Raw genomic sequence first — 16494 nt, 5'->3', positions numbered from 1 at the left:
AATAAAATGACATTTTGAAGGAAAAATACTATTTTCTTGCAATCATATTCCTGATTGTATAATTCAAAATAGTTCCCTTTTTAAGATGGTTTGGAGTAAATATATGTGCTATAAATATGTAAATGACACACGTGCTCAATACCTTTGAAGACCCCTTTAATGCTGTGGGGGAAATGATGCGGGATTTACTTTGTAATTATTAGTGAAATTTACGAGCAGTTTCTGAATGAAAATTGTTTCAAGGCGGCAATTAACACACTGAATTAAACATGACATTTTGATAGATTGGATGGTTGTGGTTTGCTATTGGTGGATCTCATGAGTGACAGGTTGCCCTGCCCTCGCCAGTAAACACGTCATCAGAGAAGAGAAGAGATATCGCTGTAAGAGGGAGGGGCAGTTATTTTGATTAAAGATTATGAGGGCACATGAATTAACAAGAAAAAGTTATGTCCACTGATAAATAATTTATAATAAATACTGCAATATTACATAAGAAACGATCAACTGAGCAATTGTCAGTTTTGATTTCATGGTGACTTTAGTGTGTGTGTGTGTGTGTGTGTGTGTGTGTGTTAGAGGAGGAGGAGGTAGATGGTTCAGTATAAATCCTGGGCAGCCTGTGAAACAAAGCAGTCTTGGATGGAGGGATAAATGGAGCGAGCAGATAGAGGGGTGGAGTGGAGGAGAGGTTTTCAACCCTGTGTGTCCTAAATGCCCGGAACATCTCATGCACATGAGTGGCTGTGTGTGTGTGTGTGTGTGTGTGTGTGTGAGAGAGAGCATCATCTTATCTTAATATAAATATGTTTGATCTTTATTATACTCAGTTTGCAGAGACGTGTGAATTTGAGAGAGAAATTGCTTGCACAATGAAATAGTTGTATAAATATAATATTTTTGGCAGGTTGATTGTGAATTAAACGCTTAATTTAATGTGTAAAACTAGCAGGGTCATTTCTTAAAGGGGCATCAAACCCCAGCTCTGGAGATTCTGTGGGTTACAGTCGAAGGTAAATCAGTGTTTAAAAGAGAATTTAGGTGAGAGATTATATGAGACTAATGGAGGTGTGTGTGTGTGTGTGTGTGTGTGTGTGTGTGTGTGTGTGTGTGAGAGAGAGACCTGGTAATCCCTACGTTATCCCCACAAAGATGGCAATATCCTTGTCCTTGTGGGGACATTTTTAGGTCCCCATGAGGAAAACATCTTATAAATCACACAGAAGGAGTTTTTTTGAGAAAGTAAAAATGCAGAATGTTTCCTGTGATGGGTAGGTTTAGGGGCAGGGGCAGTGTAAGGGGGATAGGATGTCCAGTTTGTACAGTATGAAATCCATTACGCCTATGGAAAGTACCCATAAAACATGGAAACACGACGTGTGTGTGTGTGTGTGTGTGTGTGTGTGTGTGTGTGTGTGTGTGTGTGTGTGTGTGTGTGTGTGTGTGTGTGTGTGTGTGTGTATCAGGACCTAGTTAAGGTTCTGGCACACTTTTAAGCAGACCAAATACAGAGGAAACAGTGTCTGGGGACCAGAGGAGGGATTCTCAGGCTGGAATTATGAAATGTAACATCATCATCAAAATCATTGTCATCTTTATTTAATTAGTCAAACTGTTAGTAGAAAGCAACATTTGTAAACGTATAAATGTGGATTATAAATTTATATTTCTGTTAACTACTATATTATTATTCACATTATAAATATTAGTAACTTGTTTGATTAATAATTAGTAAAAATGGTTAATGTCAAATTATTAATATTTTGAATTAGCTTACATTTTTAGTACATTTTAGTAATTGTATTATTATTATTATTATTATTATTATTATTATATATATATTTTTTTGTCTTTTTATTTTTATTCATTATTTACTTTTTTGTTGCCAAGGCAAAAGTTCAGTAACAGATTGACAGTTCATTTAAATTAAGACTTTAAAAAAATGAAAGTATCATGTTCATAATTATTTAAAATTCTCTTATATGAATATGATTTTCATCTTTAAAAACTGTGTTTAATGTTTAATCCAGCATATAACCCCTTTTTTCAACCATGTCTGTGTTTGGATTATTTGTTATTGAACTGCATTGATTAAAGAATCAGCAGCTCACTTTATTACATTGCCAGTGGTCTGTAAGTATGATACTGTATGTAGGTCTCTCTCCGTTTATAGAAACGTATTGTTTTTCCTGAGCTCAGTGTTGGACAAATAGGGTCATTAGGGTCCATGTGATTTCACAGATATATGAAGCTATGCATAGTCATCATGGCTATGAAAACTGATCTTGTGTACATGGCGATCAATGTCTAGAGGAAATAAAATGATGTCAAGGACAGATCCCTTAATAAACATCTGAACGAAAAACTATTCGTTTTGCATTAGTCAGTAGAGAGGTAGCATGGCTTCAGCTTTTTTAAAGGTGATATATAAATATAATTGAATGACATTTGAGAGGTAAATATTGTATGCAATTACTAGAGTGTGTTATATTCATCGGCCAGTACTATCTTAATACTGTTGATTTGTATAAAACATTTGTATTTATTGATTTGTATTTTTCCCCCCCCCGATACAATACAGGTTAGGTTTATAAACATTTTCAAAAAACATACCGGTGTATATATACACTACCAGTAAAAATGTTGGACACACTTTCCCATCAAAGAGAATGGGAAAGTGTGTCCAAATTGATATATATATATATATATATATATATAATATATATATATATATATATATATATATATATATATATATATATATATATATATAATATTCCCGCTCAGTGGATAATATCACAAAATGAATCTAAGGTTGTGGGTTTGTGTTCCACCATTTTGGCGTAATGGCTGAAGCGTAGCACTAGAAACTTCCGGATGCTGGTTTGGGTCATTAGCTGATAGCACCGTGTCCTTGAGCAGGGCACTTAACTTCAGGTTACTCCGGAGGGATTGTGTCTGTAATGAGTGTACTGCAAGTTCCTTTGGATAAAAGCATCTGCTTACCGGAACAATGCATGTTTGTTAATTCAGTTCATTTCAAGTTGAAGCGTTTTACACATTACGTATTGTTTCAAAACGTTGAATGAGTTTTAATGTTTCAGGAAGTATTCTGTTATAAGCCAGAAAAAAGTGTGTGGGAAAGTAATGTCGATATGGCAGTCATGTACATTATATTGCCAACAGTTTTGGGGTGCCTGCCTTTACATGCACATGAACTTAAATGACATCCCATTTTTAATCCGTAGGGTTTAATATGGAGTCGGCCTACCCTTTAAAGCAATAACAGCTTCAGCTCTTCTGGGAAGGCTTTCCACAAGGTTTAGGAGTGTTTATGGGAATTTTTGACCGTTCTTCTAGAAGCGCATTTGTGAGGTCAGGCACTGATGTTAGACAAGAAGGTCTGCAGCTCGCAGTCTCCGCTCTAATTCATCCCAAAGGTGATCTATCGGGTTGAGGTCAGGACTCTGTGCAGGCCAGTCAGGTTCCTCCACACCAAACTCGCTCATCCATGTCTTTATGGACCGAGGCTTTGTGTGCTGGAGCGCTGTAATCTTGGAGCAGGAAGGGGTCATCCTCAAACTGTTTGGGAGCATAAAATTGTCCAAAATGTATTGGTATGCTGAAACATTAAAAGTTCCTTTCACTGGTACTAGGGGACCAAGCCCAACCTCTGAAAAACAACCTAATTTTATACACCTGTGGCCACTGAAGTGGTTGGAACACCTGAATGCAATGATTTGGAGGGGTGTCCCAATACTTTTAGCAATATATATTTTTACTTGGTACCTATTTTACCTTATTGTATATACGGGTGTATTCACACTTGGGTCCTCTTTAAAAGAACCAAACTCAGGCTCCTTTAAGTGGACCAAGAGATGAACCAAGTGAAAAAGGACCCAGTTCTCTTCATGTTCCCTCTACCTCAGTTTGCTTTAAAGGGGTCTGAGATTGTTTGGAGTGTTCAAATATGGGCCAAAAATCATACAAACCACGCTCTGACCCCTGAAAAGGACCAAATGTGAAAACACCCTAATATAAGGTAAAATAGGTTATACAATTTACAATTTTGGGGGGAATCCAATATTAAATATATACATATTTATTTTTTAATTTATTTTTGGATAATGATTGTGAATGATTTATACATGAAATAATATATTAACACAACACATGTGATGGGGAGTGATTACACCTTGTACCCTAACCTATGATTTACAATAAATAATATTTGTCAGTTTTGTATGTTGATCCAAAGTTGCCATAATTTTTTTGTCTCCCCTGCTGAACTCTGCCTTTCTTTCTCGTTTTTCAGTATGTGGCGTTCGGGTCCCTGCTATTCATCCTCATCTCCATTTCCACCTTTTGCATGGAGACGCATGAAGCGTTCAACACCATCTACAACAAAACCGAGAACGTTACAGAAGGGAACGTGACGAAAGAGGAGATCGTGTACGAGGTGGTCACGGACAGCTGGCTGACGTACGTGGAGGGAGTGTGTGTGATTTGGTTCACCATCGAGGTGTTCACACGTGTCGTCTTCTGTCCTGACAAGGTCGAGTTCTTCAAGAGCGCTTTGAACATCATCGACTTTGTGGCCATCTTGCCCTTCTACCTGGAGGTTGGTCTGAGCGGACTCTCTTCTAAAGCGGCAAAAGATGTTTTGGGCTTCCTGCGCGTGGTGCGCTTCGTCAGAATCCTGCGTATCTTCAAGCTGACGCGTCACTTCGTGGGCTTGCGTGTTCTTGGGCACACGCTCCGCGCCAGCACCAATGAGTTCCTCCTGCTCATTATATTCCTCGCTCTCGGCGTTCTCATCTTCGCCACGATGATCTACTATGCCGAAAGGATAGGAGCCAGCCCGGACGACCCTACAGCGAGCGCGCACACCAACTTCAAGAACATCCCCATTGGTTTCTGGTGGGCCGTGGTGACCATGACCACCTTAGGCTATGGAGATATGTATCCGGAGACGTGGTCGGGCATGTTGGTGGGGGCGCTGTGTGCCCTTGCGGGTGTGCTGACTATTGCTATGCCCGTTCCCGTAATTGTTAACAACTTCGGCATGTATTACTCTCTGGCCATGGCCAAGCAAAAGCTGCCCAAAAAGAAGAACAAACACATTCCGCGAGCACCGCAACCCGGCTCGCCCAATTACTGCAAGCCGGATGCCCTTGCGATGGCGACGGCCTCGCCCCAGAGGATCCTGGGTAACGTGCTGGGCGGTGTGCTGGGGTCGAGTGGGCTGGGGTCGAGTGGGCTGGCGGGAGACTGTCCTCTAGCTCAGGAGGAGATCATAGAGATTAACAGAGGTGAGATACAGAACAAATACACACAGATTTTCTTGTTCACCACAAAAACTCTTTCATTGACTGTTTTTAACCTCGTTATTGAAGATTATTTTCATGAGAATTTTCTATGGGGTTTAGTCATCTTATGTTATGGCATGTGCAAGCCATAGAACTACAAGTTTCAACAATATGGTTAAATTTTAATGATATTACTGAACAGTTTTTGAAATGGTTGATATGATTGTCTGAAATTCAACAGAAAAACAGTTTATATATAAATTATATTTTTTTCCTGTTTGATTCCAAGCTTTTTATATATATATATATGGAATCAAACAGGGAAAACATTTATGTTAAACATTTTATTTTTTATTATGTTTTTTGGTTTTATATGTGATATTATATTGTATTATGTAAAAAAAATATATATTTATATATATATATATATATATATATATATATATATATATATATATATATATATATATATATATATATATATATATATATGTATGTGAGTGTGTGTGTGTGTATATATATATATATATATATATATATATATATATATATATGTATGTATGTGAGTGTGTGTGTGTGTATATATATATATATATATATATATATATATATATATGTATGTATGTGAGTGTGTGTGTGTGTGTGTGTATATATATATATATATATATATATATATATATATATATATATATATATATATATATATATATATATATATATATATATATATATATATAATTTTTTTATGGTTATTGTTAGATAGTGATTGAATGATTGGGAATAATTTACTCAGGTCTACTAAATATAATAATTATATATATATATATATAATATTTTTATATTTATATATTAAACTCTGAACTTAAAAATGAACTCGAATAAATCACAAAAAGCCACAACCATGTTAAAACAGTACAATGCAACATAATGTCCTTACATTGTACAATTTTGTGTGTGTGTGTGTGTGTGTGTGTGTGTGTGTGTGTGTGTGTGTGTGTGTGTGTGTCTCCAGACCCACTGCTCTTCTTGCTAATGTTATGTCTATTATAAATTATTCATTGTTTTTAAACCTGCAAGTCTCTAATAGTTCTCTAGGGTCACAAATAGTTCTATAAGGTACACGGCAGACACATTTCAATGCATAACCTTGCCAAATAATGTATTTCTTCCTCTATAAGAACATCTTATCATTTTGTTATCACATTAGTTCCATATGTAGGTGCATTGTAAATTCTGCATTCACGACCTGCTAGTTATTTTCTCCTTAAAGAAGAGCAACAACCAAAATATTTGTCTCCAACTTAGCAGATTTGAGTTTTTTTGTTTTGTTTCTAAGAATAAACTGTAAACCTATAAATTCAATGCAGGACTGTAGAAGCTTATAGAATTGACCATATCTGAACCAGATCTTCATGAATCACCTGATTACAGCTGTTTCCTGTTGAATATTCTCTGTCCTTCTCCTTTCCTGTCTCACTCTTTCTCTGTTGATTTATGTCTCTCTTCAGACTCCAAGCAGAACGGTGATGCAGCCAGTGCCGCTCTAGCAAACGAGGACTGTCCCACAATCGATCAGGTTCTCAGTCCGGACGAGCGCAGCCCGATAGGCCGAACGCAAGAGCGCTACCAGCAGGACAGAGCCTGCTTCCTCCTCAACACGCGAGAGTTTCGACCCACTGATGGGAATGTGCGGAAAGGTACGTTTAAATGCTTCTGCAAGCGAGTTACACACACACACATTCACACAGGGAAAACCAGTCTCGGCCCAATCCCAGCCTCTGTGCTAGATCTTAAAGATCCCTTTCTAACAGTTTGCACACACAAGCGTCCCAAAAAAACCTCCAAAAACCTGCCCATCTCACACACTCGTGTCCATCTCTCCAAAAATTCAGATTACATAACCACTTAAACATCTCTGGGTGTTTTCACACTTGGGTGGTTTCAGGAGGCTGAGAGCATTTACAATCATTTTAGCTTAGTCGAGGCAATTTATATAGCGCTTTTCACAGTTCACATTATTTCAAAGCATCTTTAGAGAAATACCTAATGTTACTGTTTATAATATCATGCCTTATAGTCGTATTTAGCAGATTATAGATGGGCTTTGATTATATAGTTACATTTTTCGATGATGTAAACGATCAAGCCACTGAGATTAGCTGTATATAATATAGAGCTGTGCGATTTAATATAATTAACATTTTACAATGATATAAACAGTTGAGCAATTTTGTTTATGAATATGAACACACCAAATAAACGCAGATCCTTAGTTCATTTTAAACACACTTTTGAACAAAAAGCACGCCAGGTTCACTTTATATCCTCATCGGTGTAGTCAAATGCTTCAGTTGTTTTGTATGGTTCATAAAAATTTTATACTTTTGCAAACAGCAATTCACAAATCATAAACTAATTTAATAATATTTGCAAGTGCCCAACCAAATTTATATTCACAAACTAAGATTAAATACACAAGCATGATTGCACATTTCTGAATTTTTTTTAAAAAATTACTGTTTTCCAGTAGAAGTATCTAAACTTTCTTAAATCAAGAAACATTCATTTGAGATGTAAAATTACTTTTGAAAAATAAATAAAAAATAAATGAGTTTATGCTTAAAAACAAGAGTGGGGTAAGAAAAATAAGGGGAAAAAAAGATTATTTGTCTTACCCCTTCGGCAGATACTTTGTTATAAATTGATGTTTGCAAATTTATCAACTTTTTTTGTGAGCGTGAATAAACGTACGCATTTTTATATCGTATTTATAAATGCATTCATTTTGAGACTATTTTAGATTTATAGTTTAAGGTATCAGAGGACATGAGCCGATTATGCCATTTTAATGCATATTTAATAAAATATTTTACATCTAATTATTTAGCAGCAAAGTCATCAAGGAAATCATCACAGAAATGTATTTTTATTCTACACTAATTTTCCATAAATAAATTAGATATAAATATAAAGTGTGTAATTTCTGAGCCATTAGCGGCATTAAATAAAATGGCAAAAATATTGTCCAGCAAACATGCCGTTAACTTACACCATTAGTTGAGCCAATGCGACTCAGTGAACACTAACATGCGTGAAAATGAGACCCGAACCCTCATTTATAGGCCAAGAACAGTCTGAATACAGTGATCTGGGTTGTTTTTGCTCCACTTCAAGGGATTTGAATTTGGCTATTTTAGGATTCAAGTGTGAAAACATCCTTAAAAACACATTGATATCTGGAAAATCTCTCTTTTGACCTTTTTTCTCTTCTCTTTTTTCTTTAATTCTGTTTGGTGGTTCTTTGCACGCCTAATTTGTCATCATAATACACAATTTCTCCTCTGTTTCTTTCCTCACATTCACCATCCTCTTTTCTCAATTTATGTTTTGCGTTGCATTTTCCTTGATCCCTTGGTCTTCATTTTTAGTGACAAACCTTCTGTTACACACAACATCGCACAAAACTTTGTGACCCTGGTCTGTCACCTCCAACAACCACTCAAATCTCCTCTCCATCCACAAAAACGCACAACAAATGATGTCCAATCCATGCACGCACAATTCCCTCAACACAACCCGAGTCCACTTGGCACAGTTAGAGTTAGGATATCCGCTGGCGGCCCCAAATCCTTCCCTCACAGACAAATGGTATAAACTGGAAGGATGTTAATGCAAACTCCGCCTTGGCATGGATCAAACCATATTTATCAGAGGTAAAGACCAACCACAGAAATAAAAACATGTTCATAAAGTCCGCTAATTATTCATGCTCTAGGATATACAACACAATTAAACACACTTACACTTGCATGGGTGTGTCGATGTTGATGGGTGTAATTTTTCGTGTTGATGTTGTGTTTTCCTTACAAACTGTCATTAGTTTCATCTGTTAAATGAAATTAATCTAATGTTGTATAATGTTACTGAATATGAGTTTAAGTTTGGGTTTCACACACTCTTGTATGCTTTTGCAGATTGGATACCTCTTAAATTGCTGACTGTCCCACTCTGGACAGTCAATGACAAAAATGTCTGTGCACTGGGGACAATTTATTACCCACTTTAACACTAGGCATGTAGAAACTCAGCACAAATACAGTGAGATGCCACAAATCTGATGGCATTTTTCTGACACTGTGCAGAGGACCGTAGACTACCAATCAGATGTGTTTAATGGAATATTCCAGGTTATTATTTTTAAAGAAATGCAGCAAGGACACATTAAATTGCTCAAAAGTGACAGTAAAGACATTTATAATGTTACAAAAAATGTCTAATTCAAATAAATGCAGTTTTTTTCTCACACTTTCTATTCATCCTGAAAAAAGTCTAATTTTCCACAAAAATATTAAGCCGCAAATAAAGTTTTCAACATTTATAACAAAAATTATTGTGAATGATTTCTGAAGGATCATGTGACACTGAAGACTGGAGTAATGATGCTGAACATTCAGCTTTGATCACAGGAATACATTACATTTTAAACTATATTCACATAGAAAATAGTTATTCTAAATTATAATATTTCACAATATTTCTGTTTTTACTGTATTTATGATCAATTAAATGCAGCCTTGGTGAGCTCAATTTTGGATGGAAACAAATAAAACATCGTTAAATTTTAAGTTAATAGTGAGACTGTTTAACATAAGTATACTAAACGATTGACCAATCAGATTTGAGTATTACAGAACGATGTGTAGGAGTAATTTTATCACACTAGTCTCAAGCCAACACATTTATTGTTTAAGTGTTTCACAAGATTTAATAGTTTTACTTTGTTTATTTGCTCTTCAGTTCATGTTCTGCTAGTTTATGACTTAAAATAATAAGGTTGAAAATAAGCTGCAATATTCCCTTAAATACCCTTTAAAATGTCGCATATACATACTGTCTCGTTCTTTACGATGTTCAAAGAAGAGAGTAGAAGCCCAATCTTTACTCGGACATATTTAGGTCTGTTACGTTACACTAACCTAACACTAAAGAGAAAACAAGGTTTGGACAAGGTTGGACACTGTAGAGTTGTGTAACAAATATTGCTTTTAATTTCATGTGCAATCCACTGCAATTTCAAATGGAACTGCACCTGCAGTGTGTGTGTGTGTGTGTGTGTGTGTGTGTGTGTGTGTGTGTGTGTGTTTTCAGTGGGATCTCACACGCTCTGTATTGTCTTTTTCTTCAGGTTGTGTCATATCCCGCGTTTGTATGTTGGCTTCTTCATATATTATATCTCACTGTTCTACTGTCTCCCCGTCCTCCTCCTCCTCGCTGTGTGTGTGTGTGTGTGTGCGTTGTGTTTGTCGTGACGTGACGTCGCTTATTGTGTTTCCAATGTGTTTCCCTCACTCTTCCGTTGACCTGTAACCCTGGCGTGATGGAGGACGCGTGCACGTGTGCACCAAGGCAACATGTAAAAATGCACACACACACACTCGAATGTTGTTAAGGTGTTCGCTATGCTCTGTCAAATCACCTCAGGGTTAAAGGTCAAGGATCGATAGAGGTCAAGGTGATTTCAAATGAGCATGAGTTCTCGGTTCTATGCCATGCTGCAAACACTGTGCAGACAGCATTACTCAAAAACATATTTGGGCTAAATATTTTTTGAGTGGATGTTTCTGCCGATCGCAACTCTTTTAGAAAGCGTCAGTGAGGGGAAAAAGCAAAGACAGAAGGAAAGAAAGAGTGTTTATGTGTGGCACAGATTCCTATGAATCTGCTCATGCGACCTCAACCTGCTTCAGTTCCTAGCGTAGCCGGAATCTCCTACATGTGTGTTAGCTCTTGTTTTTGAGGTGTGTGTGTGTGTGTGTGTGTGCTGTGTAACTGACGTCTGACTGACTGGTTGACAGACAGACACTGGGACATTTGGAAAGACTGACATAGAGCAGGTAAGAACGAACCGTGGTAAAACCCAAGCCGTGTTTCCCAGCGCTTATCCTGGGCTTGAGCAACACATCGTCTTCAAGGACGGCAGTCGCTCTATCACTTTAACATCCAGAGCACCTATAGACACAGAAATAACATTATGTTAAGCTTTAAAGACCAGTGTCCGGTGTCTGTTGAGGATGTGTTCGTGTGAGTTCTGTTAACATCTTAGCTAAACGTCTCGGCTCTGTTCCAAAACCTATGAGCAAACATTTATATGTAGTTTAGAGAAGTGGTTCTCAAACCTGTCCTGGACATTTTATACGTCTCCCTCATCTGTCACACCTGATTTAACTCGAGCTCATTAGTAGAGCCTGAAAGAACTGAAATTGGTCCCTGCATCCTAATTCCCATACTATCCATACTAAATAGTATTGGAAATAAGAATTAGTATTAGTCCCAAATCGTAGTATGCTGAAAAGTGTATTCAAAAGATACCTGGATGGTCTACTATTTCCGGTCAGAATTCAAAGTGTGGCTCGACACACACTCTAACGGCTGATATTGCCTACAACCCATTGCGAGTTGGACAGGATTCGATTAGAACTACAAACGCAGATTAAAAAAAGTGTTAGAAAACTACAAACATGACGGATGTGCGACGGTTAAGTCGAGAGGTTTAGATAAAGGTTTTGGTGATCAATTATCAGTATTTAACCTGAAAAAAAGATATTTATTCAGTGCTATCCACATTATAATTCATCTGCAGCAGCATTGTGAACTTTTATAATAATGCGTTTGGCCATTAACTTTTAAATGCATCGTTATATTAAAACTGCAAACACACGAGGAGAGTCTCTGCATTAAAGACCAACAAATGGCAAATCAACGTGTGGCTACATTTCTCTCCGATATGGTAGGAAATGAACCTGAATGTGGAGGATTTGAACTGTGTGATGATTGAAGTAGTATGTCCCGAAGCTTGCATACTTTTCTGCTACACACTCAAAAGTTTGTACTCTGACTTCACAAAACGAGTACATACTTTCAGGATGCAGTATAAGTAGACGAATTGGGAGGGACGCAGCAGGTGTGTCAGATATAGGGAGACATACAAGGGGCCCTGTTTTAACGATCTGAGCTCATGGTCTTAAGTGCATAGCGCAGGTGCAATTAGGGCTTTTCCGAATCCACTTCTGCTAGTTTAACGACGGGAAAAATGGTCGGCACACCAGGCGCATGGTCTAAAAGGGCCGTCCCTAGTCTCTTAATGAGTCATGGGTGTAATGTGCAATAAACCAGTCAGAGTCTCATCTCGCATTCCCTTTAAAAGCCAGTTGCTCTTGCACCATGACGGATTCATATTTACATGATGGAAAAATTTGCAAACGGAAAAACTGAACGCTTCACCAGAGGAAATGGATCTGCTCGTCCAAATGATGCCTGCTTGCTCCTTATTACTGCAAATAGGTACCAAATTCTGATACATGCAATGACTATCTGTTATGACATGTAGTCATTTTTTATCTGTATGTACACAATAATAATCTTTTACATTTAAATCCTAAAATTTCACATTTAAAAAAGATGTGTGTGCTGATGCGTGTGTGTGTAATAAGCAGAGTGTACGCGTGTTGTGCACCCGCCTATATCCGCATACTAACACTCTCTTTAAATTACCACAAAAAAATCCTTAAAATTGCAACACACCTGAACACACCATGGGCGGACAGATGGACGCCAATGCATTTGCCATTTAAACAATGTGACGCTGGACGTGAAAATAAAAACTGCATCAGGCTGAAACAAGCAAAAAACACTTGCATTACAACTGGCATCGCATTGGGCCGGGAGTATGATAGGGCCCACCATGAGCAGGGCTTGTGGTTCTCCAGGACAGGCTTGAGAAGCTCTGGTGTATAGACCAACATTTTCATTAATTTCATCAAATATCTCTGATAATCTCTTGATTGTGAGGGTGCTGATGAGGAATTACAATAAAAAGATAAAAAAATGTTTTAAAATATTTGTAATATAGATCATATTGCTCCTTTTTTTTTTTTTCATCTAAAAAAAACCTAAAATATATGTAAATAATAATAATTTCTTTTGAGATATTAAGATTAATTGAGATTTTAAAATGAAGACAATTTAACATTTTTAATCTTATTGTATTATATTTATTGATTTCAATAAATCAATTCAGTGATGTTTTAAGATTTAAGTTTTATTAGTTTTGTTTATGACTTAGTTATTTTATTTTTTTAAAATTGGTTAAAAATTGGTTTAACTTTAGTTTTAGGAATTTTAGCAATTCAACTTTAATTTATTTTATTCCGTAGCAACATTTCACATTTTTATTGTTTTTTTGTATTTTATCTAATATGTATATCTTATTTCAGGTTTTTTTAAATTAACTAAATGTTTTTTAGTAGTTTTAGATGTATAAAAGTAAAAGCAAGTTATAAGCCAACGTTTAATATTCGTGGTTATGAGTTTGTTCAAATCACTAATTCTAGCTAGGTATAAAATAATTAAGTAAGCATATAAATAATTGATAAGCAAATTACTAAAAAGTTGTGTCAAGCACCCTAGTTATGCTGCCTTCATAAGTTACCTGAAGGCAGAATCATATGTAACGTTCATGAAAAGCACAAATCCCATAATGCATTGTGATTTTCATCCAAGAAAGACATGACATGGAATATTGTTTCATCCATTTAAAATGCACTATTTCACCCATTATTAGAGTATTATTTGTGCTACTGCTGATTTGTGTCAGTCTCCTCTGGAATCAACTGCAAGCATCCGTCGAGTCTCCTGGGCGCTCCTCAGCACTATTTGTGTGGTGTGTGAGTAATCATTAACAAAGTTAGTGGCCATGGAGAGCATTTCAGTTCAGTCACTTATGAGGTTCCATTTCAGCTAGGATGCTGCCTTAGAAGATAACAGACTATGAAGACAGCAAGGCAGCACACTAGGGTTTGGAACAGAGCCATAGGGCCTCGTTGAACGGACATTAGACTGTTAATTGGGCACGATACAGTGAGTGTAAACCGTGTGCGTGATGCTCACTGTGCCAAAGGGAGTCGATTTAAGATCTAAATATACTCCTGCCATCTGTGGAACCTATACAGACACACACACACATATTGCTCTGGGTGTTAAAGCGATCTCTTCCTGTGCAATATAATCCCTAAATGCTATTCACTGTTCTTAGAGGAGTGTGTGCGCGTCTGTGTGTGTGTGTGTGTGTGTGTGTGTGTGTGTGTGTGCGCGCACCAACCTACCCTGCTCTAATGCTGTTTGCATGAGGCTATTTGCTCAGAGTCAAAGTCAGTATCAGACTTCTGAAGTCTCTGTGAAGGATCTCTGTAAGCCATTGTGAGTTTCTCTCTCTCCCTCTCTCTCTCTCTCTCTCTCTCTCTCTCTCTCTCTCTCTCTCTCTCTCTCACACTCACACTCACACTCACACTCACACTCACACTCACACACACACACACACACACACACACACACACACACACACACACACACACACACACACACACACACACACACACACACACACACACACACACACACACACTATCTTCTGTTGTCTTCCTCCATGTCCTGTTGTTTGTCTTAAATGTTTATGGTCTTGTGTGTGTGTGTTGTTCACTGGTCAATTTCCGTGTGTTCAATCAGTCAAAGCTCATCAATGCCCCGTTTTCTGGCCCACACTCGCAAGCAAACATCAGTAGTTTCATTGTGGCAACTACACTAGTTTCATAAATTATGTATTTTTATTTGAGACTAAAAGCATATTTGATTGTATGGGGGGTCATATCATAATGAATCAAATTCCTCAATCTTTTGAGATAAAGCTGTTCAAATCATCAGTCTTATTGCCATTTATTTATTGTTTAATATTTTAATATAACAATTTTCTATTTTTTAATATTAATAATTGTAACATTGATATTTATATTGATTTTAGTAAATCAAGCCAAGTTGCAATTGAACTTAGCATGTTCACCATGCATATTCATTGTTTGTATTAAGAACATGTTTTTTATACATGTATAATAATTAATAAAACATTTCTAAATATTTTGAGATAAATTACATTTCAAATTCATAATTATTATATTTGTATTTTAAACCATTTTAAAGTCTTATTGCTGATATTTATTTTTTAATTATTATTTTCATTTTGATTTTAATAAATCCAGCAATTTTTTTTGTTTATGATATCATAATGAATCAAGTCTTCGTATATTTAATATAAAGGCCATTTATTATTAAAAAATGAATTGCTCTGTATATGTTTATTTATTTATATTTATATTTATGTATGTATTTTTAAATAAATGTTAATAAATCAAACTAAATTGCAATTGAACTTGACAAAAGCGATAATCATGCATTTTCATTGTGTGTAAAAAAAAAACAACTAAAAAATTGCTTTTTTTATAATAAATAATATTCAATGACCCCTTAATGGATTTTAATTATATTTTGTTATTATTGAAGCACCTTAAACTGTTTCAATAAAGGTGTAAAGCGTGGGTGTCTTTCACATAACAGTCTCTCAGTTTATTGATATTTCCATAAACACAAATTGTAGCCTAAAGTTGCATTACAAGTTCAAAGTTATAGTCTTTATGAAAGATGCCTTGAGCAGGACATTTGTCAAAACTAAACAGGTGTGCTCTAGTTCCGTCAAGGCAACCGCATGAGGTCTGTTTTTCCTCCATTAAATCAGGGTCTCCATCAGGACTATATTTAGTCTGTGTAGGGAAGCGGTTATGCATTACAGATAGACGTGTAAATATTTGCCCTGATGATACGATTCAGTTGAGCAAAGCATTCTGATTAATGGAATCTGAATTCTAGCCACAATTTAGTTCAATTAAATTTGTACCCTGTAAAAAAAAATGTGTTGGTTTAACTTAAAAAAAAGTAAGTAACCTGGTTGCCTTAAAATTTTGAGTGTATTGAAATTAAAAATTTGAGTTGATACAATGAAGGAAATTTGTTTAATAAATAGAAACTCAAAATATTATTGTATCTGAACCACATAAAAAAATTATAAATCATGAAAATAGCACTATATTTGGCATGTTTCACTGCGTCATCACAAATAAAACACACAATTACCCAATATGCTTACAAAATCTTTTAATAATATTTTAATAAAGGTTGTCGAATCTCAAAAAATGTTCATTGTATTAACTCAACATTTTGAGTTCATTGAAATTAAAATGTTAAGGCAACCAGGTCACCTTTTTTTCTAAATATTTTTTTTCAGTGTATGATTTTAAATTAT

The 16494-nt window shown here is 36.0% G+C and overlaps 1 protein-coding gene across 7 annotated transcripts in view; it reads left to right on the top strand.

Annotated features, from left to right (window-relative positions):
* Window positions 1–16494, top strand: part of kcnc3b (potassium voltage-gated channel, Shaw-related subfamily, member 3b) — a 76487-nt gene that overhangs the window by 40941 nt on the left and 19052 nt on the right. For 3 of the 7 annotated variants that reach the window (XM_067434621.1, XM_067434618.1, XM_067434619.1), the window contains exons 3-5: window positions 4316–5312; window positions 6818–7006; window positions 10495–10515. In XM_067434621.1, coding sequence (XP_067290722.1) covers window positions 4316–5312; window positions 6818–7006; window positions 10495–10515 — 1207 coding nt within the window. Of the gene's footprint in view, window positions 1–4315; window positions 5313–6817; window positions 7007–8737; window positions 9640–10494; window positions 10516–16494 lie in introns of those variants that run through there. The other 4 variants (XM_067434624.1, XM_067434623.1, XM_067434620.1 and 1 more) reach the window with 2 other exon arrangements.

This window comes from Pseudorasbora parva, chromosome 24, assembly GCF_024679245.1.
Source record: "Pseudorasbora parva isolate DD20220531a chromosome 24, ASM2467924v1, whole genome shotgun sequence".
NCBI classification, from domain to species: domain Eukaryota; kingdom Metazoa; phylum Chordata; class Actinopteri; order Cypriniformes; family Gobionidae; genus Pseudorasbora; species Pseudorasbora parva.
This window is presented reverse-complemented; position numbering and strand designations above follow the sequence as displayed.